This window comes from Patella vulgata, chromosome 3 (assembly GCF_932274485.2).
Source record: "Patella vulgata chromosome 3, xgPatVulg1.2, whole genome shotgun sequence".
In the NCBI taxonomy this organism is placed as follows: domain Eukaryota; kingdom Metazoa; phylum Mollusca; class Gastropoda; family Patellidae; genus Patella; species Patella vulgata.
In genome coordinates this window covers 36,049,226-36,074,976 of record NC_065881.2, presented here as the reverse complement: position 1 = coordinate 36,074,976, position 25,751 = coordinate 36,049,226, and the positions used below count along the sequence as shown (strand labels likewise).

Below are 25,751 nucleotides of genomic sequence, written 5' to 3'. Positions count from 1 at the left end.
TCGCAGCAAATCTAATACAAAGAGGCTAAATTCTGTAGATACAGTGTGTTAATTAACAGGGGTGAGAAATTGACTGAAAGGTGATTTAATTATTGCTAGGGGTGAAAATCTTTGCGCTGGTGCGTTTTCTGTACTGGATGTGTTAATTAACGAACGGGTTAAAAACGACTGACATGGTGTGTATTCTTTGTTTGGTAAGTTTTCTCGAAAGCGTGTAATAACTGCACCAAAGGTGTTTTATCAAGGACCAACAGGCTTTATCGGACGTGTAGGTGTTAAATCCAATTTACCGTGCGATTTCTTGTTCGACCGTGTGTTTTACGCAGATCGGTCATTGTTAAGTGTAGGTCTTTATACATGGATTTATACTTGCTGTAGTTACATCTGTGCCTTCTTTAATCTATGCGTATTTCATTTGTTGATGAATACTACGTGTTTTATACTGCGTACCATTGTCTGGCTGCATTTATTTATATTTCTTGTCTCTTTGTGGGTTTCATTTGTTAACATTCTTGTGATACCACTGAACTATAAATGCGTGTGTCTTAAAATCGGTCGTACGCATTATCGCTATTATCAATAGCCCGCCAAACCTCCATTTGATTATCCGATATATTCTAATCTCTATTGATATCAGATGCTCTGTTTTGAAAGCACAATTATAAACCAAAAATCTCGCAATTAATGATAACCTGTAAGTTTCATCACCGTTATATTTTATAAATGTATTTCTTACCTGGGTCGTAAATAGGGCTATCCAAGGAAACAGAATTCCATCGCTATATAACAATAGTTAAAATACAGATGTGACGTCATCCTTTGATGTTGGAGTACCATTATTTCAAATAATCGTACAGGCAATGTGCCAAGCGTAACTTGGTAAAATATTGAACTCGAGTGACGTATTTCATTGCAAAGCACGTGCAAGTGTCTGTATTTTAAGTTGTTTAATAGTCTCAAGCTTAAGACATTGCGTAATATATTGTAAAAACATTCGGGCCTCACGGCCCTCATGTTGTTACAATATATTACTTAATGTCTCGCTCTCGACCATTAAACAATACATAAATCGATCACATACCAAATAACACTAATCACGTCTAATAATAGGAACTCACGTCCGCCTCCAACACGTGGAGCTGATCGTCGAACATCTTCTGGTATGCTCTGAATGCATCACACTGACTTTGTGTAACAAGCTTGTCTTTGCATTCAAAATACCGACCTATGACGACCTATGGAAATATGGGTTTTACAAGAACAGCTAAATTTAAACACATAACTTAATATTCCCATCGTTTACAATTGTATGAAATAGCTTTATTACTATACTTTACGGCACCGATAAACCACAGGTACAGTGGATTCAGTCTCATCCTTATTATAGAATTTATACTATCCTGAGAGCACGCTTTTCACACGAAATATTGCCCTTTGATCTCAGACCCCCTTTGATCTCAGACCGAAAGGCGACACTGTTAATGGATTAGCTGAAATAGTTGGATGGAGTGTGACTATTTTTATCTGTTACAGTTTATTCAAGGATGACATACGTACTGTGGTCTATTCAGTGTTGGTTTTCTTGCAATGACATAAATGTATGTTTTACTTCTCTATCATCTCATTTGAATAAAGCTTGATATTTAATCAACATGTTTACAATTTATTTTGTTTCTCATAGGAAATTTCGGTTAGTATCTCAAATGATATAAAACAAAAACAGCCCAAGCGATTATATTATAATCAGAGAAATGTTCAAAGTAAAATAGACAAGACAAAGGTACAAGCAATACCATTATTTATTATTACATTATTGATATGCATATGCCTTCATAATTAAACGTTTTAATTAAATTGTAACGTATAAATTATCTGCTTTATTTATTTTTTCTTTAATTGGCAGTTGATATGGGCCAAAGCATTCGCTTCTATGCGTATTAGCTCTGCTCCAATAATGACATTTTGTGGAATATTAGGTTCGATTCAAAAGAAACATGGTCAACAAGTGGAATTTAAGAGTGAGCTAGAAGGAAATATTCAAAATGGCCGTCAATTCTTTTTGAAGAGAATCAATTATTTTGATAGTTAAACCGTGGCATGTAAAATATGCAAACATGACTAGTCGGATATTATTATTTCAAATTGTACTATCACCATCGATGGGAAATGCAAGAATGAGTCAAATAGCGACGATTATCGAGTGAGAATTCGAAGGTGGTCCACCATTTGCTACATATTATGATATTACCAGTGCCAAAATGCTCTAGTGATCGATGAGTATAATTGTAAGCATATCTTACAAATAATCAAAATTGAGTATAATTGTAAGCATATCTTACATATAATATCAAAATTTACATCCTATTTGGGATTTCGATTCCGATACCTTCACAGTACCTGAAAACAACAAGAGGGATTATAAGATTTAAATACAATGAAATACTAACTATTACATTATTATCATGTCGTACTGAAGTTAGAGGACTAAGTTATTTTTCTACAGTATATTTCAAAACAAAAAAATTGTATTGGAAATATATGTATGCGAAAATTCGATGCCTTTGTTTGTTCTTGTTCTTCTTGAATTTGTTAAATTATTAAACGTATTTCCAAGTCACATATTACAACACAAACTGCCATCAGAGCAGGAAGTACTCTTCGCTGAACACCAACTTGGATCACCGTTGACCTAGATGTTATATAACAACTGTTAATTGCCAGAGTTTATTAGGGGTAATAAATTGATCATCGCTGCAGCTCAACAATTTTAGTGAATGTGTATTATAAACCTGGGGTCTGTTTCACGATTTTATCTTTAGTTAAGATTTCGAGAAACAGGGCACAGGTACACTTAATTTATCAGAACACAACAATAATTTTCTTGAATGAACCTTGGTTTATTAAAATACAAAATATGACTCTGTAAATTAATATAGATGTGTTGTGTATCCTATTTCAAAACCGTAATTTGTCAAACGAACAATTAATTACATTAAAGGTGTATTAGAAATTATTGTTGTCCTGAAATAGTTTTCTTTATCAAATTTATTAATTAAGCTGTTAAAACGTCAAATTCTGGACATAATTTGTGCTATGCATGGTTCTAAAAGTTGAAGACTTTTATGACGTGGGACTCAATTTAGCATAATATATGGCCGGAAATGTTGCAAATAAAGCTATTTAAGTTTAAAACTATGACTTTAGAATACATGTATAGTGAAAATGTTGAAATTGATCACCGCAGCAATAAATTGTTGTTGCAGAATTAACAGATCTTTAACAAATAAATCATGCTATAACACTATTCTAAACCCGTACCCACGATTAAATATTAAATATTTAGATTTCGAAATGTTCACAATTAAATAGAATTAACAATAAAAACAAAATCACAAATTACTACGGCATATTATGAAAATCTTTTCAAATAAAGCGACCGAAATAACAAAAGAGATTTTAAAGTCGTTTTAGATTGGAAACTAACCGATTCCTAAAGGTGATTGCATGCTTTTATAAATAGACACATTGAGCCCGTGTTCTTGATCTGTCATCACGTTGATAAATTACATAATAAAAATTGGATCCACTCGACCCGTAGTTTATTAGTACCTGGAGAAAAATAATAAAGCTATTTCATACAATCGTAAACAATAGAAATGTTAACATGTTCACATTTCCACATTTATTTGTAGACGCTCTAGAGGCTAAAGTTAATATCCGATTGACTTTCAATTTATACACAGTGTTTAAGGTCATGAGACGAAAAATCCTCTTGATTTTCAGCGATTTCCGATAATTACAGCCAGAGTTATGGCCCTTGATCACTTCCAAAAATCTTGTGGACGCTCTAGAGGCTAAATTTAGTGTCCGATCAACTTTAAATTTATAGACAGTGTTTAAGGTCATGAGACGAAGAAGCCTGTTGATTTCCGATAATTACTGCCAGAGTTATGGCCCTTGATCACTTCAAAAAATCTTGTGGACGCTCTAAAGGCTAAAGTTAATAAGGTCATGAGACGAAGAAGCTTATTGATTTTCAGCGATTTCCGATAATTACTGCCAGAGTTATGGTCCTTGATCATTTTCAAAAATCTTGTGGACACTCTAGAAGCCAAAGTTAATATCCCATTGACCTTAAATTTATACACAGTGTTTAATGTCATGAGACAAAGAAGCCTATTGATTTTCAGTGATTTCCGATAATTACTGCCAGAGTTATGGCCCTTGATCCCTTTGAAAAATCTTGTGGACGCTCTAGAGGCTAAAGTCAACATCCGATTGACTTTAAATTTATACACAGTGTCATGAGACGAAGAAGCCTATTGATTTTTGGCGATTTCTGATTAGTACTGCCAGAGTTGTGGCCCTTGATCACTTTGAAAAATCTTGTAAATGCTGTAGAGGCTACAGTTAATATCCGATTGACTTTAAATTTATACACAGTGTTTGAGGTCATGAGACGAAGAATCATATTGATTTTCAACGATTTCCAATAATTACTGCCCAAGTTATGGCCCTTGATCACTTTGAAAAATCTTGTGACGCTCTAGAGGCTAAAGTTATCATCCGATTGACTTCAGATTGATACACAGAGTTTAAGGTCTTGAGACGAACAAGTATATTGATTTTCAATGAATTTTTATGACTTGAACAACTAAATCCATGATGTTAAAAGTTTTGTATACTAAACGTTAGCATGGGGCAGAACTTTATAGAAAACCAAACAAATTCTAATGGTTTTCTGATAATTACTTATTAGTTGTTACTCTTAATCAGATTTTAATGTATTATAAATGTTTAATTACCGAAAAAAGTAAAAAATGCGACAACTCTTGTTGACTCCCCAGACGATTTAGCTGCTGTGGGCGTATGTTTTGTTGCCTGGCAACCTATCTTTCATGTGTTCCAAGGTGTGTCGTTGCCAGAAAAAGGTTGAGAACCACTGCCTTCAATCGATCAATTAATTCTCTGTGATCTGAACCTTGCCACCCTTTCTTCTGTAATCTCTTGATCTCTTGTTACAACTCTTGGATACCTCACAACATGTCTGTGCACAGTTTTCCTTCGCTTTGGTAGAGGGGAAGGTCCTGTGGATGGGTCAGTCGTAGGGTCTTCTGGTGTTGGCAAATCTGGCAAACTTTCAATATCATCAGAACTTGATAGTGGTGTAGGAATAGTGGTGGGTGGATTACTTGATGTGTCACCTACTCGGAATATAATGCACAAAAAATCGATAGCTTTCTCCCTTTTGCTGCCTCTAAATAGCTTTTTCTAGACAATTCTGAAGGAAACAAAACATTAAAAACTCGTGAAAATAACAATAAAAATTATTCCAAGGATATTGTCAATTAGTACAACTATAAAGTTCTGTCCCATGTTAACGTTTAGTATACAAAACTTTTAATATCATGAATTTAGCTGTTCAAGTTATAAAAATCCATTGAAAATCAATATACTTGTTCGTCTCATGACCTTAAACACTGTGTATAAATTTTAAGTCAATTGGATATTAACCCTTAACCGGTCATTGTCGACTATAATCACCACAAGGTTATACAGCTAAGTGGTCACGTCGACCACAGCAAGAACCTTTTTTATAAGCCGCATTTGAGTATTTAGTTTCATATTTAATTGATATGGCCACGCATGCGTGTCAGGCAGGAACTTGTCTTGTCATGGGCATTGAGAAAAACATGCCTTTGTTCAACATTTTTTGACAAAAAACGTAATTTAACAATGTCGGGAACGTTAAAGACGCTTGAAATGGTTGAAATACTTATGAATTATTCTGACTCGGATTATATCAACTACACCGATTCTGAAGACGATATTTCTGATGAAAAGGATGTAGAATGATTTGCAAATTATAGATCAACTTATCCCCTTCAACTTTTTTATTCGTGTCAAGAATCTATCACTTATAATTATTCGGCAGTAGTCGATTGAAATAGGCATACAAAATATTTCACGTCAGCCTTTATTTAGCCTGACCACTTGACGTCATGATGTCAAAATGACGTCAACCAGTTAAGGGTTAAGTTTAGCCTCTAGAGCGTCCAAAAGATTTTTCAAAGTGATCAAGGGCCATAACTCTGGTAGTAATTATCAGAAATCATTGAAAATCACTGGGCATTTTCATCTCACAATAGGCTTCTTCGTCTCATGACCTTAAACACCGTGTATAAATTATAAGTCAATCGAATATTAACTTTATCCTTTAGAGCGTCCACAGATTTTTCAAAGAGGTCAAGGGCCACAACTCTGGCAGTAATTATCGGAAATCGCTGAAAATCAATAGGCTTCTTCGTCTCATGACCTTAAACACTGTGCATAAGTTTAAAGACAATCGGTTATTAACTTTAGCCGGACGGGGGCTACGACAGTATAGGACTACATTTCAATGTGGGCGTATAAAAACGATCAAGTGTAATCAACGCAGAGCCATGAACGGCTAAGACTAATTTGTCACCGGACTAGAACAAAACAAACTGAAAGTAACCCGGAAATGTTGATGCGCTCGGACAGCATAGTCGTGTGTTATTTAGGCACTTTGTATCATATAACCTGGACGCCAGTCTTTATAACCATAGAACTAATTACACTGGAACGCCATCGTGCCACTTGGACAAAGCTCACCAAATATTCCTACGCCGTCACCCACGAAACAAGGGCCAAAGCTATTTTTAGTCTTTCTCTCCCTTTTTCGTTTTCCCCCTTTTTCATGGCGATTTTTGTTTACTTTTTGGTGTAGGATCAAAGAAAAGGGTTTGAAAATACATTTTCTGCCAGGTTTTGGTGATTATTCATAATTTTGAGGCGGAAGGATACAAGAGTTGAAAGGTTGGTTAGGTTGAAATGTAGGGTCGCAAAATGCATGTTTACTTGTCTCTACTTCCAGCTTGTGTATCTCAAGTTTTTCATGAAGAACCTCATACGTGGTTTTGGGCAAGAGTTTGCCACATGTTGCTCCATCTGTGGTAGAAAGCGTTCTACCCAACGAAAATTTGGGAAAAAGTTAGAACCCGTCTAAGAGACGAGAATTAACATTAAAGTCAATGGGGAAATCTTTAGTGAGCTGTGGCCTGTCTGTGTGTGTGACAAGGCTGTGACTGATATGCCTTAGTTTTGAAAATATGAAGATTAAATTCTCAGAAAATAAGAATAAAATATTTTGACTACAGAAAAACTAACAAAATGTTAATTTTTTTAAAAAAAATCAAAGTTTGGAGAAAAATTGTGATTTAACTGCCAATTAGTCAATTTTCAATTAATTTTTAACAGTAAGAAAAATATTTTAATGTACAAATTTGGCTTATTCAGCTTCAGAAAGCAAAGATAAAGTGAATAGTATTGTAATTTCACCAAATTTTGTCTAAAAATCAGGAATATTCACAAAAAATCGTGAAATTCCCCCCATTTCGATGTAGAAATTTATTCTTTCATGACTACTCAAATGAGTCATAATTAGGGTTACCATACGTCCCGGTTTTTGGGGTCCTTTTTATCGTCCCGTCCCGATGCCTCTCAGGTGCCTAAATGTCCCGTTTTTTAAATCAGGTCTTTTTCAATTGAAAATAAGAACACAAAACACATAAACTAGTGATTAATATTAATGTATAAAAACAGCGTTTGCTACAAACACTCTCACTTCTGATCAGACTATAGTTAGGTACACAATAAATTTGGAACACTGCGGCAGGCTTCGGTATCATACATCTAGATTCGTAGACTATACTGAGGTGTGCCGGAAAAGAAAAAAAATTATGTGAAATACGCGTGCCATACCAAACGAATATGAATGACTAAAATAGGGGCCCTTTAATAAACAATTGTTATCTTGTAGACAATAATATAATTTTTATTGTATTTCATCCATAATTCCGCTTATTATTTAGCAATTAAAATTGTATTTATTTAGCAAATTTTATTATTTCAAATTGTGAAATTGTTGACGTCTATATCAAAAACAATTTTAAATTTACCATAAGAGCACTATCGAGCTGCCAATCCGTGTTAATTTGAATACTGGTCACAAATCCAAGAACACTGTGAATAGATCATTGCTTGTCAATGAATTTGGACTTTTCTGTGAAATATAAACGTTGTATGTGTAGTTTTCAATGAGATCTTCAAAACATGTACGTTGCAAGAAAATAACAAAAAATTTACAAAAACAGGTGTGGATATCATGGCTAAATTATGGACGGGCTTCTAAAATATTACTAACATGTGACAATTGAAATACTGCCCATCAATGACCCATTCAACAACATATATTTTTAGTGTAACTACCATAACAAAATGGCTGAAAACGCATCTCCCGGCTTCTAGAAATGAAAAAAAAACAGGGGGGGGGGGCCCCAATACCCCCTTAGTAAGTTCCCCCCTACGGCACTCTATGTATTGCGCCCATTCCCAACTTCAGCTTTCCTACAGAATATTAATAATGTACAGCAGATGGGTTTGTACAAAATGTTTAAAACAGGGGTTGGCTCAATCTTGCCACTATTTTGCCCAGAACAATCATTTTTGTACGCCCACATTGAAATGGGATCCTATATTGTTGTTGCCCCCATCCGTCTGTCCGTCTGTCGGTCCATTCGTCCACAATTGCATGTAGACACTCTAGAGGCTAAAGTTAATATCCGATTGACTTTATATTTATACACAGTGTTTAAGGTCATGAGACGAAGAAGCCTGTGGATTTAAGCTATTTCCGATAATTACTGCCAGAGTTATGGCCCTTGCTCACTTCAAAATATCTTGTGGACGCTCTCGAGGTACTGATAGGTAGTAATAGTGTTCTTTGTACGTTTAGGGCATATATATCTACCGATTTTGGTAAATTTGTACGAATATCGGTAAAATTCTAATTATCGCAGCAAATCTAATACAAAGAGGCTAAATTCTGTAGATACAGTGTGTTAATTAACAGGGGTGAGAAATTGACTGAAAGGTGATTTAATTATTGCTAGGGGTGAAAATCTTTGCGCTGGTGCGTTTTCTGTACTGGATGTGTTAATTAACGAACGGGTTAAAAACGACTGACATGGTGTGTATTCTTTGTTTGGTAAGTTTTCTCGAAAGCGTGTAATAACTGCACCAAAGGTGTTTTATCAAGGACCAACAGGCTTTATCGGACGTGTAGGTGTTAAATCCAATTTACCGTGCGATTTCTTGTTCGACCGTGTGTTTTACGCAGATCGGTCATTGTTAAGTGTAGGTCTTTATACATGGATTTATACTTGCTGTAGTTACATCTGTGCCTTCTTTAATCTATGCGTATTTCATTTGTTGATGAATACTACGTGTTTTATACTGCGTACCATTGTCTGGCTGCATTTATTTATATTTCTTGTCTCTTTGTGGGTTTCATTTGTTAACATTATTGTGATACCACTGAACTATAAATGCGTGTGTCTTAAAATCGGTCGTACGCATTATCGCTATTATCAATAGCCCGCCAAACCTCCATTTGATTATCCGATATATTCTAATCTCTATTGATATCAGATGCTCTGTTTTGAAAGCACAATTATAAACCAAAAATCTCGCAATTAATGATAACCTGTAAGTTTCATCACCGTTATATTTTATAAATGTATTTCTTACCTGGGTCGTAAATAGGGCTATCCAAGGAAACAGAATTCCATCGCTATATAACAATAGTTAAAATACAGATGTGACGTCATCCTTTGATGTTGGAGTACCATTATTTCAAATAATCGTACAGGCAATGTGCCAAGCGTAACTTGGTAAAATATTGAACTCGAGTGACGTATTTCATTGCAAAGCACGTGCAAGTGTCTGTATTTTAAGTTGTTTAATAGTCTCAAGCTTAAGACATTGCGTAATATATTGTAAAAACATTCGGGCCTCACGGCCCTCATGTTGTTACAATATATTACTTAATGTCTCGCTCTCGACCATTAAACAATACATAAATCGATCACATACCAAATAACACTAATCACGTCTAATAATAGGAACTCACGTCCGCCTCCAACACGTGGAGCTGATCGTCGAACATCTTCTGGTATGCTCTGAATGCATCACACTGACTTTGTGTAACAAGCTTGTCTTTGCATTCAAAATACCGACCTATGACGACCTATGGAAATATGGGTTTTACAAGAACAGCTAAATTTAAACACATAACTTAATATTCCCATCGTTTACAATTGTATGAAATAGCTTTATTACTATACTTTACGGCACCGATAAACCACAGGTACAGTGGATTCAGTCTCATCCTTATTATAGAATTTATACTATCCTGAGAGCACGCTTTTCACACGAAATATTGCCCTTTGATCTCAGACCCCCTTTGATCTCAGACCGAAAGGCGACACTGTTAATGGATTAGCTGAAATAGTTGGATGGAGTGTGACTATTTTTATCTGTTACAGTTTATTCAAGGATGACATACGTACTGTGGTCTATTCAGTGTTGGTTTTCTTGCAATGACATAAATGTATGTTTTACTTCTCTATCATCTCATTTGAATAAAGCTTGATATTTAATCAACATGTTTACAATTTATTTTGTTTCTCATAGGAAATTTCGGTTAGTATCTCAAATGATATAAAACAAAAACAGCCCAAGCGATTATATTATAATCAGAGAAATGTTCAAAGTAAAATAGACAAGACAAAGGTACAAGCAATACCATTATTTATTATTACATTATTGATATGCATATGCCTTCATAATTAAACGTTTTAATTAAATTGTAACGTATAAATTATCTGCTTTATTTATTTTTTCTTTAATTGGCAGTTGATATGGGCCAAAGCATTCGCTTCTATGCGTATTAGCTCTGCTCCAATAATGACATTTTGTGGAATATTAGGTTCGATTCAAAAGAAACATGGTCAACAAGTGGAATTTAAGAGTGAGCTAGAAGGAAATATTCAAAATGGCCGTCAATTCTTTTTGAAGAGAATCAATTATTTTGATAGTTAAACCGTGGCATGTAAAATATGCAAACATGACTAGTCGGATATTATTATTTCAAATTGTACTATCACCATCGATGGGAAATGCAAGAATGAGTCAAATAGCGACGATTATCGAGTGAGAATTCGAAGGTGGTCCACCATTTGCTACATATTATGATATTACCAGTGCCAAAATGCTCTAGTGATCGATGAGTATAATTGTAAGCATATCTTACAAATAATCAAAATTGAGTATAATTGTAAGCATATCTTACATATAATATCAAAATTTACATCCTATTTGGGATTTCGATTCCGATACCTTCACAGTACCTGAAAACAACAAGAGGGATTATAAGATTTAAATACAATGAAATACTAACTATTACATTATTATCATGTCGTACTGAAGTTAGAGGACTAAGTTATTTTTCTACAGTATATTTCAAAACAAAAAAATTGTATTGGAAATATATGTATGCGAAAATTCGATGCCTTTGTTTGTTCTTGTTCTTCTTGAATTTGTTAAATTATTAAACGTATTTCCAAGTCACATATTACAACACAAACTGCCATCAGAGCAGGAAGTACTCTTCGCTGAACACCAACTTGGATCACCGTTGACCTAGATGTTATATAACAACTGTTAATTGCCAGAGTTTATTAGGGGTAATAAATTGATCATCGCTGCAGCTCAACAATTTTAGTGAATGTGTATTATAAACCTGGGGTCTGTTTCACGATTTTATCTTTAGTTAAGATTTCGAGAAACAGGGCACAGGTACACTTAATTTATCAGAACACAACAATAATTTTCTTGAATGAACCTTGGTTTATTAAAATACAAAATATGACTCTGTAAATTAATATAGATGTGTTGTGTATCCTATTTCAAAACCGTAATTTGTCAAACGAACAATTAATTACATTAAAGGTGTATTAGAAATTATTGTTGTCCTGAAATAGTTTTCTTTATCAAATTTATTAATTAAGCTGTTAAAACGTCAAATTCTGGACATAATTTGTGCTATGCATGGTTCTAAAAGTTGAAGACTTTTATGACGTGGGACTCAATTTAGCATAATATATGGCCGGAAATGTTGCAAATAAAGCTATTTAAGTTTAAAACTATGACTTTAGAATACATGTATAGTGAAAATGTTGAAATTGATCACCGCAGCAATAAATTGTTGTTGCAGAATTAACAGATCTTTAACAAATAAATCATGCTATAACACTATTCTAAACCCGTACCCACGATTAAATATTAAATATTTAGATTTCGAAATGTTCACAATTAAATAGAATTAACAATAAAAACAAAATCACAAATTACTACGGCATATTATGAAAATCTTTTCAAATAAAGCGACCGAAATAACAAAAGAGATTTTAAAGTCGTTTTAGATTGGAAACTAACCGATTCCTAAAGGTGATTGCATGCTTTTATAAATAGACACATTGAGCCCGTGTTCTTGATCTGTCATCACGTTGATAAATTACATAATAAAAATTGGATCCACTCGACCCGTAGTTTATTAGTACCTGGAGAAAAATAATAAAGCTATTTCATACAATCGTAAACAATAGAAATGTTAACATGTTCACATTTCCATATTAAGTCAAAGTTATTTGATATGTGAATTATCATTTGTGACCACGTATATCAAAGTGAGTCGGAATACGCAACATCTAATTTTGGACTAGAGACAAAATAAATGAAAGTATTGATTTTGATCGAAATTGAGATTTTCACAAAAATGAGTCAATGAATATACTATCTATGGACACAAAAGATCAAAATAGCAATAAAAGATTTTAGAACACCTTTATTTGAACGTTTTGTAAAAGTACCATATTCTTAAATCTGTCCTATTTCTTAAAATTCAAGGTGAAATTAGTTATTTTTCTTCGCTCGCTGCGGGACGACCGTTCATTCCTCTTGCATAATAATTGGCATCATTGTAAACGGAGAATTTCTAGTTTACAAATATGATCAAATTAATGTCGAATTGATTTTGAACGGATACAATCGAGTTTTAAAACCCCTAAAAAATATAAACCACCGCCGCTTGTTGCTATGCTGTCTACACAACTTGTTTGCTGATTGGCCCAGACACCTAGTGAAAAGCATTATGGTTACGTGGCTGACTCGAGCGAGCGATAAATATTTGGTTTTGGCGATAAAGTTTTTGGTTACCTACATGCGATTCACTCTGATAAGTGGCAGAAAAAAAATTAATTCTGATTGTATATAGATTGCCGTTGAGTGTTAATCCAAACCACATGGCTGATTAATCATATGCGGGTGGGTGTCATTGAGTAATACTAATGAACTGTCACGGGTCAATGATAAAGCCGTCGACAACTCCTTATTTACTCCGAATAATTAATCCAAGCGGTAATTATTTGATATCTCATATCATCTTTAAAAAAATAATTTATAGGCCTTAAATGGAAATAAACAAAAAGCCAATAATTTTCTTTTTGAAGAAAATTTTATTGATAGATGAATTCCCTTTACTGTCGCTTCTTCATACAGCATGCAAAGTAAGGAATGCATCTTGGATATTATTGTTTAAAATTCTCTTATCACCATGGGTCGAAAAAATGAGAACGACCAAGTTTTCTCAAAACTTACTTTTGTGAGTTGGGTAGCTTCGAATGGACAGAGCTCAGCCAATTTTTGCCCGTTTCAAACAAACTATACATAAAATTGAAGGTAATGAGTTGGAGAATGTGAAAGTAACAACAACTCAATTTTTAAAATTTCCTAACCGCGACTCAGTATGCCATGGGGGGTCACATTTGTTATATATATGTGGAAATTAAATTTTTCTTGGATAGTCCTATTTACAACCCAGGTAAGAAACAATACATTTATGCATGAAACGCCCACGTGTAGTAAATATAGACATGACGAAACCAATAGTTTTTCATTAATTGCGCGATTTTATATTTATAAACTTGCTTTTCAAAACAAATTAGTTAGTCTGATATCAATGGAGGCTGGTCCGGATACTGGTAAATAACGTCCATTTATACTTCAGTGGTACGCACGATTATATATAAACAAATTAAACCCACAAAAAAGACAAATATATAAATAAATGCAGCCCGACTATGGTACAAAGTATAAAACACGTAGTATTCATCAAGAAATGAAAAATGTATAAGAATGAACTTATGTAACTACAGCACGTATAAATCCATGTATAAAGACCTACACTTAACGTCGAACAAGAAATCGCACGGTAAATTGGATTAAGCACATACACGTCAGATTAAGCCTGCTAGACCTTGATAAAACACCTTTGGTGCAGTTATTACACGCTTTCGAGAAAACTCACCAAACAAAGAATACACACTGTGTCAGTCGTTTTTAACCCGTTCATTAATTAACACACCCAGTCGCAGAGATTTTCACCCCAAGCGATAATTAAATCACCTTTCAGTCAATTTCTCACCCCTGTTAATTAACACACCGTATCTACAGATTTTAGCCTCTTCGTATTAGATTTGTTGCGATAATTAGAATTTTACCGATATTCGTACAAATTTACCAAAATCGGTAGATATATATGCCCTAAACATACAAATAACACTATTACTACTTCTCAGTGAGGCCAAAGTTAATATCTGATTGACTTTAAATTGATACACAGTGCTTAAGATCTTGAGACGAACAAGTATATTGATTTTCAATGAATTTTTATGACTTGAACAGCTAAATCCATGATATTAAAAGTTTTGTATACTAAACGTTAGCATGGGGCAGAACTTTATAAAAACCAAACAAATTCTAATGGTTTTCTGATACTCTTAATCAGATTTTAGTGTATTATAAATGTTTCATTACCGAAAGAAGTAAAAATATGCGACAACACTTGTTGACTGCCCGAACGATTTAGCTGCTGTGGGCGTATATTTCGTTGCCTGGCAACCTATCTTATCTAATTTGGATGCAACTTTAAATATATGTTTTTATCATAAAGATCTTGGTTCTTTTTGATAATCACACATCCTGGATTATGGCCCCTGATTGGTCGAAAAATCACATTTTTAGCTTGTGGATTCTCTAGTATATCTTAGTCCCGAAATGACCTAGTTTGTGTCGAGTGGACGTTAAACCCCATTTCTCTCTCTCTCTCTCTAGTATATCACCATTCCACCATAATGAAGGTTGAATTCGAATTTCGGGAAAATCAAAATGAAAATGCCCGACAAAATGGCTACTCTTTGTAAGCAAATTGTCTATAAGTATGTAATACACAAGTTTTGATGAAACTTAACCCTTTCACTGCGTATACCCGGTAGTACCGGGTATTATAAAATGTCGGTAAAATGCCCGTACCCGGTATTACCGTGTACTCAGTAAAGCCCTCGCTAAAATTAGTACCGTAACTGCAAGTGCCATCTATTGTATTTTCTATACACTAGAACATATTTCCACGTGTTTCAAAGCAGCAAACCGTAAAATGGCGGAGTGCATTGTGACAACGTAGACGATGCACTCTCGACGAAGTCGTGAATGACGTCTTGCTGACCAACATGTGGACAATTTCGAGGCGGGTGATACACATAATTCGTTTCCAGTTACTTGATATGTGGACAATTTCGAGGCGGGTGATACACATAATTCGTTTCCAGTTACTTGATAATGATAGTAGTCAGGACAGTGATTGGTATTATGAAGTGTGTGATTTGTTGCGCGACGTTCCGCCCATGGCTAGCTATGTCTCCCGTGCATGATGAACAAGCCCAATGTGAACACGATAGCCCTGTGTCTGCAGTAGATTCTGACAATAATTCTGATGTTGATAATAATGCTGGCCTGCTGGATCGTAAAATACGTAGGTAATTCCTGATTCCCGAACGTGTAGATCTATTGACTGACTATATTGATAATGATATGGGACTTGGGGATGAAAGTGAAAGTAAAAACAAGGTATTGCAATCCGCACGTGGTCATGGCAGCGGGAGACGTGATGCGCGTGTTCGCGGCGGCATTGCTCATGGCTGCTATTGATATTTTTGTTCATTTTATATATCTTTATCAAAATCCAGTTAAAAAAACAATATCTTTTAAGTATTTCATGGAGAAAAATTCGTTTTCGTGTTAGCTTTAGTGTGAAATGAGAAATCCAAAATGGCCGCCATGACGTCACGTGACTACATTATTATGCAAATTTCCAAAATTCTATTTTTTCCTCTTAGCCCAACCTCATGCCCATCCCAACAGACAAAAAGATTTTTCATAAAAGCTTCCATAAGTACTGCTTGGCATTCAGTTCCAACCTCTCTTTTTTCCTCAAAAAAGGGTCTAGCACAGGCAGTGGATTTACATCTAGCATTGAAAGGGTTAAAACATATCTTTATATTCCAAAAATCTTAGTCCCTGTCAATATTTGTGCATTTCAGACCATAACTTTCTGGATTATGGCACCTGATTGTACAAAAAATCGTTTTTTAAATTGCTTTATCATTAACTATACCGTTAGGAGTGGCATCTGTTCGATTAGTACAAATAATATCTCTGAAACACTTCAATTACATGATACTAGCAGTAGTTTCATTTTACTTTTACAAGGTTCTTAAAACAATTGTTAAAGATATGGGAGATAAGATAAAGAGCTGCCAGTTCTCATTATAATAGGTAAAAACTAGATAGGGTTAAAAGCTGCTTGCATGACTCCTGACGCAACCTTTCACTACAACCGGTCAGATCTTCATGTATTGTAGGCCATCGAAAGTATCAAAAAAAATAAACGAAATATAGATCTGTATTTTAATCAGATTGTTTAACAGATGGACAATTTTCTTCACTTTTTATATTCCTACATGGAAATGTATTCGTATATTGCCGTTGCCACCGTCCGACCGATGGTTTTGAAATTGATATATGTTGTTTACATTAGTGAGATTAAGAAGTCTATTTATTTCCGTTAATTTCTTCTGGAGCTATATTAGTCCGGTGGCTGAAGGGGGGGAATCGCGACCCGAGCTGTGAATTTATGAGACCAAGTCTTTCTAGACCAGTTTTTTGCGTAGATTCCGAATCTGGGTGGTGATCAGGTGTTTGAGGGGGCGTTTTCGAGATATAGGGGGTGAAATGTCTACAATGGGGGGGGGGGGGTGATGTCATTATGTTGGCATAATATATTAATAAAACATAAATTTATAGGACTACCCATCTATAATTAAGTGTTTATGAGGCAACTGTTTTGATTTATGGGGAGGTGGGGTGGGGGTAGCAGGTGTGCGCGTGTGGAGGGGTGGGGTGGGGATAAAATTGGCGGGGAAATGAGTTCACGTTGATTTAAATGATGATTTTCCAAGAGCTTGATGAAACATCTCTAAATATGTTTATAAGATTCCTATTGTATGGGGGTGGATGCCGGGGTGAGTGCCCGTGGGGCGGGGGGTGGGGGTGTTGATGCCGGTGTGGCGGGTGGCAACATGTATTTTTGTGGACAGAAATCATTTCGTTCATAATTGAGCTTAAAGTGGTATCTCGTTAGCATTTTCGTTCGAAATATTAAATTATTATGGTACTTTTCAAGAGATCTGGAATTGTAAATTAAAGACACATTAACTCAGAGATATGTTAAGTTGTTAGTTTATTCTTAGTCATCATCAGAAGATTCAAAATCAAAAGTTCATAAGTGGGGATAGCAGGTGTGTGTGTGTGTGTGTGTGTGAGTGTGTGTTTGGGGTCATTATGTTGACATAATATATTAATAAAACATACATTTCTAGGACTGCCAAGCTTTAAATAAGTGTTAATGATGCTCCTGGACAGCTGTTTTGTTTTGTGGGGAGGTGGGGTATGGGTAGCAGGTGTGTGTGTATAGAAGAGCGGGGGGCGGGGTACAATTGGCGGGAAGTGAGTTCACGTTGATGATTTTCTTAGAGCTTGGTAAAAACATTACTTTTTAATTCCACTGCACATCTCTAAATATGTGTATACGATTACCATTGTATGGGGGAGGGTAAATGTATTTTGGGGGACAAAAACCACTTGGTTCAAAATTGACCTGAAAAGTGTTTTCTCGAGATTTTGTTCAGTGCCAATATCGTCATTCAAAATATTAAATTATAATAGTACTTTTCGAGAGATCTGGAAATGTACATAAAAAACACATATTTAGATATTAGTTTATTCTTATAATATGTGCGGAAAAGATATCTTCTTGATGGCTGATCAACAGCCTGTGTATATCCTTTGGATATGCTTCAGATACCCATTCACATTGTAAACTTCATTCCAGCTTTGTTTTGCCGAGTTACCTTGTTCGATCATTAATTTTGCAACCTGTCTCCATATTGCTGCAACATAATTATTGCGTTTAATGTGCAGCAAAAGACTACCCAGGCAAGATGGTAATAAAGAAAGAAAGTTTTGTTATTTTTCATCACAATTAAAATTCCTCCAGAAGATCTTTCTTCTAGTGTCATCTACTGATGTAAGTTGGTTTTCGCCGTACAAGGTACATTTAGTACATGTACAAACAATTTTTTCTAAACCAGCAATTACGTCATCAGAAGCATCATTTGTCTTTCCCAGCTCTTTAAAAATTGTTAGAAAGTTGGGATTATCTTGAAAAAGAAAGACAGATAGTCATTACCACGTAAAGCATGTACCGTAGGCCGAGATATTCTCGACACTTCCAATACTAATCTTGATTGGATCAAAAAATATCAAGACTAGTATTGAAAGTGTCGAGAATATCCTAAAACTGACAACCAACCACGAGGACACCAAAATATCTTACCTACTTCGCATTGCAAATTAATGGAGGTGCTGAAACAAATTGTATTTTGCGTTTTTGCTCGGGCGAATTAGACATCCCAATCAATCTCTTCGCAAACGATGAACCAAATATGATAGAAAATTTGCGAAAGATGACTTACATCAGTAGATGACGCTAGAAAAAAGATTTGCTGGGTGAAAAAATAACAGACCTTTCTTTATTACCACCTTGTCGTACACATGGTCTTTTGCTACATGGCTGGAATGAAGATTTACAATGTGAATTGGTTTCTGAAGCATATTCAAAGGATATGCGAGCAACCAAGAAAATATTTATCTCGCTCATATGGACTTTTGATTTTGAATCTTCTGATGAAGACTAAGAATAAACTAACAACTAAACATATCTCTGAGTTAATGTGTTTTTGATTTACATTTCCAGATCTCTTGAAAAGTACCATTAAAATTTTAAAATTTCGAACGAAAACGCTAACAAGATACCACTTTAAGCTCAATTATGAATGCCACCAGCCATCACCCGCATCGACCCCCCCCCGTGTCCACCCCCATACAATAGGAATCTTATAAACATATTTAGAGATGTTTCATCAAGCTCTAAGAAAATCATCATTTAAATCAACGTGAACTCATTTCCCCGCCAATTTTATCCCCACCCCACCCCTCCACACGCGCACACCTGCTACCCCCACCCCCCTCCCCATAAATCAAAACAATTGGGCAGGGGCATCATAAACACTTATTTATAGATGGGCAGTCCTAGAAATTTATGTTTTATTAATATATTATACCAACAAAATGACATCACCCCCCCCCCCCCCATTGTAGACATTTCACCCCCTATATCTCGAAAACGCCCCCTCAAACGCCTGATCACCACCCAGATTCGGAATCTACGCAAAAAAATGGTCTAGTAAGACTTGGTCTCATAAATTCACAGCTCGGGTGGTGATTCCCCCCCTTCAGCTACCGGACTATATGGACCTTGTTTCATTTTGTTGCACATTGTGAACACTTGAATGACCGAAGTTATATGCCTCATTTAAATTAGTGAAATGAAGACGCCTATTGAATTATAGCAATAGCAATTTCAATTTTTTCTGAAGCTATGGCCCTTGTTTCACTTTGTTAAACCTTATGAATGCTCTAACAACAAAAGTTATCATCCGATCGGTATAAAATGTATATGCATCATTTGAGTAAGTGAAACAAAGAAGTCTATTAAATTTCAGCAATTTCTGTTAATTACTTCTGGAGTTATGGCGGGTCCTCCGGTTTCCTCCCACTGCTAAAGACCCCTACGCGCAAGCGAATTATTGAAATAAAATTAAACCATATGTTAGTCCTGAAATGACCTAGTTTGTGTCGAGTGGACGTTAAACCCCATTTCTCTCTCTCTCTCTGGAGTTATGGCCCTTATGTCACTTTGTTTAACCTTGTGAATGCTGTAATGACAAAAGTTATCATCCGATCTGTATAAAATTTTTATGCATTATTTAAATCAGTGAAACAAAGAAATCTATTTAATTGCTTCTAGAGTAATGGCCCCTGTTTTGCTTTGTTAAATCTTGTGAATGCTCCAACGACAAAAGTTATCATCTGATCTGTATGAAATTTATTTACGTCATTTAAATTAATGAATTTACATATGGTTAAAATGGAATATATTTGACTGGAAACACAATGAAAACACACTACTAATTTAACTTTAAACACAATGAAAACACACTACTGATTTATCTGGAACCACAAAGAAAACATACTACTGATTTGACTGGAAACACAATTGAAACACACTACTGATTTGACTGGAAACACAATGAAAAAACATTGCTGATTTTACTGGAAGTGCTGGGGAGATATATTGCAGATGAAATGTGATTTTTTGCATGATTTTATCCTGGGCATTTATTGGATGCAAAAAAATCAACAGTAAATGAGATTTACAAGCATCCATTTATAAAGTGCTGCATTTTCGTTGATGTAAAATTCTATATTTAACATTTAACCTGGCATGCTTGGGGCTCTTAAACTATTATTATTTACTGCATGTTTTTTTTTATTATTATCAGAAACGCTTACCATGGTGCTAGTCCATATTTAATGGGTTTAACAGCTTTATCTACATGGAGATTTAATACACCAACAGGATTCGGTATTCACCAGGTATGGAAAATATGACTAAATATTTTCACTTTTGGTTGCTGTGTTTTAAAAAAAAAAAAACCCTCAAAGGACAAAAGTATCTAACTCAATATCATCCATAGTCTTCTGATATCTATGAAGGTCCATTAGTGCCAAACGAAAAAAATATTAATCCATTTGAATGAGTTAGTGTCTCATTTGAACAAATTAGTATCTCGGTTTGGACGAATTAACTATCTCGTTTGAACGAATTAATTATCTCTTTCGAATTAGTGTCTCATTTGAACAAATTAGTATCTCGTTTGAACGAATTAATCATCTCGTTTAAACGAGTTAGTATCTTGTCTGAACGAATTAGTATCTCGTTTGGATGAATTAATTATCTCGTTTGAACGAATTAAGATTTCGGTTGTACAGAAGCTTGTATGGGACATGCAGAAATTGTGATCCTAACAGGTGTTTTAAGTAAAGTTCTTTAGTATTTCTAGCGTTACTGTCAGTAGAAGGAACTACATTTATGAGAAGGAGAGTTAGTATAGAGAATATGTTGGATGTTAATTCACATTTTAAAAGCCGAATATGTTTAATGTTAGCCTGAATTAGGCACAACATCGTAGTGAAGTCATTGTTTTATGACATGTATACAGTCATTATGCAAGAGCTAAATCTGCCTATTGCGGGTCTTTCTGTAGGCCTTAAATGTTATATAAACTATTCATTAGACATTTATTAACATGTTTAAGTAGATAAGAACGGTTCAGCCAGTACGGTGGTTACATTCCGTGCAATGTCAAATCTTCAAAGGCTAATATCGTTGCTCAGAATCGTTGCTCAGAATAAAGTAATTTAATGAAAATTTCAGTATATTCATTTCGCATTGTCTTTTTTGAACTACTATTACAAGAACGACCAGCTCTTTCTCTAAATCTTACATAATGTATCTTTAATATTGTAAAGACTGAGATATGAAACACACCCAATTAAAGAAATAATTATGCATTAGCTGAATTTTCGCTAGCTCAGTGAACAGAACTACAGGTATACGATTGCTTGTCAACGGGGTTTACATATTAATTGATCTTTGCAGTAAAGTATTATCCCAGAGTAAATTTATTCCTAGTGTTGACTGTGTTGCAATACAACGGATGTAAGAGGATTTGGGTAAGTTTCTAAGATAGAGGGGTGGGGGGGTAGAAGAAACGACTAATTTGCGATGTCTTGTTAGAAAAGTCTGTAGTCCTCGGATGACACAAAAACTGTGGATGACACGAAAAACCTGTGGAATGCAGTAGCAGTATGCAAAACGAATCAAGCGTAGTAAACATTGCCCACATTGCACGTCTCATCCCTGCCACTAGGGTCCCATGTGGCAAAGCTCGAGAGAACAGGGGACCTGAAACCGGAAGCCACAGAAAGGAACGACGGCTCAAGGTGACTGTGTCGGCTTTCACCGGTAATCAAGCGTAGGGCGGTTAGAACAGCTGTCCTCGCTTGAGCCAGCGTTCGCTTATGCAACCCCCAGCTTCAAGTCCTCTGTCCTATCGAGGCGAGGAAGTCGGCCAACGACAGCGTCAGTTCTCCACAAGGTTCCCTCGTGGGAGGGATGCAACGTACAATGCGATAAATTTTGCGGCACTACTACTCCTGCTTCGTTTTACATGCTGCACCCCTCACCCGTCTATCTTAGAAACTCACGCAAATCCTCTTCCAAGGCAATCAACACTGGAAATATTAATTCTTAATATGTAAACATCGCTGACAAGCAATCATATACCTGCTGTGCTATTCACTGAGCTAGTGAAAATTCAGCTAAGAAACACCCATTTTATTTCTTAATTGGTTGCATTTCAAATCCACGTCCTTAATATATCATACATATACCTGTCGTAATGCCTGTTTAAGCATATACATGTCATCATAAACAATGACTTCACTACAATGTTGTGGCTAACCCAGGCTAACATTAAACAAATTGGATAATTTCCACCATATTCTATACTAATTCCCCTTTTCACAAGTGTAGTTCCTTCTACTGACGCTAACGCCAGAAATAGTAAAGAACCTACTAATATCTTTATTTAAAACACAATTTCTGCATGTCCCTTCCCTCTTCTGTAGGCTACAATCAAAATATTAATTGGTTCAAACGAGATAGTTAATTGGTTCAAACGAGATACTAACTCGTTCAAACAAGATACTAACTTGTTCAAATGAGATAATTAATTCATTCAAACAAGATACTAATTCTTTCAAATGAGATAATTAATTTGTTCAAACGAGATACTAATTTGTTCAAATGAGATAATAATTCGTTCAAACGAGATAATTAATTCGTTCAAATGAGATAATTAATTCGTTCAAACCAGATAATAATTCATTCAAACGAGATACTAATTCGTTCAAACGAGATACTAATTCGTTCAAACAAGATAATTAATTCATTCAAACGAGATACTAATTCGTTCAAACGAGATACTAATTCGTTCAAACGAGATACTAATTCGTTCAAACGAGATACTAATTCGTTCAACGAGATAGTAACTCGTTCAAACAGATTAATATTTTTTTTTGTTTGGCACTAATGGGCCTTCGTAGAAATCCAATATTTAAGACGAAATGAAAATATTAATGCTTTCAAGCGCCATTTGTAATGAAGTGGCTCGATGAACGAGGCTAAACATATTCCACAAGAGAATTCTGCCTGTGTAGACTGGAATAACCAGATGCCAAAGACTCCCATTCAACTTCGACTCGTATTTCGCGGAACATAACTGATTAGAAATTACAGTAAAAACAGAAACGATTGAATGTAAATCAGTTTATATACATTAATATTACATTATTATAAGCGTTGCGACCCATTTGTGTCCATTTCTAGGTGCTAAAGAATAAAGATTTAGGTCCTTTAATTGCAGCCCACAGCACAAACATACTTTTAAAGTTGAATAAATTAATACCAACTTTTTGAAGTACAAAGTTTAATTTAATAATTTTCTTATAGGTAATGAATCCAGATCCATACCGTGGACCTTGGGGTGGAAAATATTGTAGAGATTCTATTTGCCAGGTAAGAGTTTACATCCTATGTTTATGTATTTAGACGAATGGTTATTTTATGTTTTTCAATTATTATGATTATAAACCATGTGAATGTGTTAGACAGGGATTTTAATTGGCAGCAGTGAATGAATTTGTTCAAACTTGAAAAGCACAATAGAAACTGCCATAAAGTAGTTTTGCTCTATATAAATTGAGAATTATTATTATTAAACCATGTAAATGTATTATATTTACAGACTGACAGAGATTGTGATTGTAAACCAGATGAATGCATTAGCTGTGATTTATATGTTGATCAGCTTGAAGATGGACTGCGGTTTTCAATGCCGAAAGGAAGAGTTGGTGGATTTTTTGCTGAATCTATTCAAGTAAATAAATTCTAGGGTACAAAATTAAACACCAAATTCTGAAGAAGTATCCTAACTGTTGAGCCTTTTGGAAGTGATCAATAGATTTGATTAACAGGTTTATGTTTGTGGACAAGTCTCTAATAGGCACATGGGTATAGCGTGAAATTACCGGAATTCTGAATCATCAATGCACTTTCAAAATCTTGGATATGTCTGAGAACCACTTTTTATTCATCCACAGTGAAATATTTTGAGTGACTTGTGAAGGCTTCCAATCCCAACAAAAAAATAAAAATGTTGTTAATCTTTGTGGACCGCTCATACGACTAGCAGCCGTGACTGTATGTTTCGTCGCCTGGATTTTTATTCAGTGATTTTTTTAAAAATTTCAACACTTTATATCACCAATACTGTGACATAATTTTATTTAATTCCTCCAGAAAAGTTTAAAAAATTGGCAGTTTATTATCTGTGAAAGAGTATCATGACTACAGATAGTTGTACGGAACTAGGATTAACCTGCATGATTCACTAGAATATATCTGAGATGACTACATTAAATAGATATTGTTGTTATTATAGGGAGTTGGTGGAACCGTACAATATCCTAAAGGTTATTTAAAGAAGGCTTATGATGCTGTACATGCAAAAGGAGGTGTATGCATTTCAGATGAAGTAAGTAATACGGCATATTTCATTTTTTATACGCCCACATTGAAATGTGGTCGTATATTGTCGTCGCCCCCACCTGTCTATCCGTCCGTCGTCCACAATTGCTTGTGGACGCTCTACTGGCTGAAGTTAATATCTGATTGACTTTAAATTTATACACAGTATTTAAAGTCATGAGACGAAGAAGCCTATTGATTTTCAGTGATTTCAGATAATTACTGCCAGAGTTATGGCCCTTGATCACTTCAAAAAATCTTGTGGACGCTCTGAGGCCAAAGTTAATATCTGATTGACTTTAAATTAATACACAGTGTTTAAGGTCATGAGACGAAGAATCCTATTGATTTTCAGTGATTTTGGATAATTACTGCCAGACTGATGGCCCTTGATCACTTCAAAATATCTTGTGGACGCTCTAGAGGCCAAAGTTAATATCTGATTGACTTTAAATTTATACACAGTGTTTATCAGACGAAGCCTATTGATTTTCAGCGATGTCCGATAATTACTGCCCGAGTTATGGCCCTTGATCACTTCAAAAAAATCTTGTGGATGCTCTAGAGGCTACAGTTAATATCCGATTGACTTTAAATTTATACACAGTATTTAAGGTCACGAGACGAAGAAGCCTATTGATTTTCAGCGATTTCAGATAATTACTGCCAGAGTTATGGCCCTTGATCACTTTAAAAAATCTTGTGTATCTGATTGACTTTAAATTTATACACAGTGTTTATGAGACGAAGCCTATTGATTTTCAGCGATGTTCGATAATTACTGCCCGAGTTATGGCCCTTGATCACTTCAAACAAA

General features: G+C 35.1%; 1 protein-coding gene across 1 annotated transcript in view; it reads left to right on the top strand.

Moving 5' to 3' along the window:
- LOC126816710 (alanine--glyoxylate aminotransferase 2, mitochondrial) overlaps positions 1 to 25,751 on the top strand; it is a 120,088-nt gene that overhangs the window by 65,235 nt on the left and 29,102 nt on the right. The window contains exons 6-9 of the mRNA XM_050543457.2: positions 20,784 to 20,877; positions 23,858 to 23,923; positions 24,153 to 24,284; positions 24,849 to 24,941. Of these exons, the coding sequence (XP_050399414.1) occupies positions 20,784 to 20,877; positions 23,858 to 23,923; positions 24,153 to 24,284; positions 24,849 to 24,941 (385 nt within the window). The remainder of the gene's footprint in view (positions 1 to 20,783; positions 20,878 to 23,857; positions 23,924 to 24,152; positions 24,285 to 24,848; positions 24,942 to 25,751) is intronic.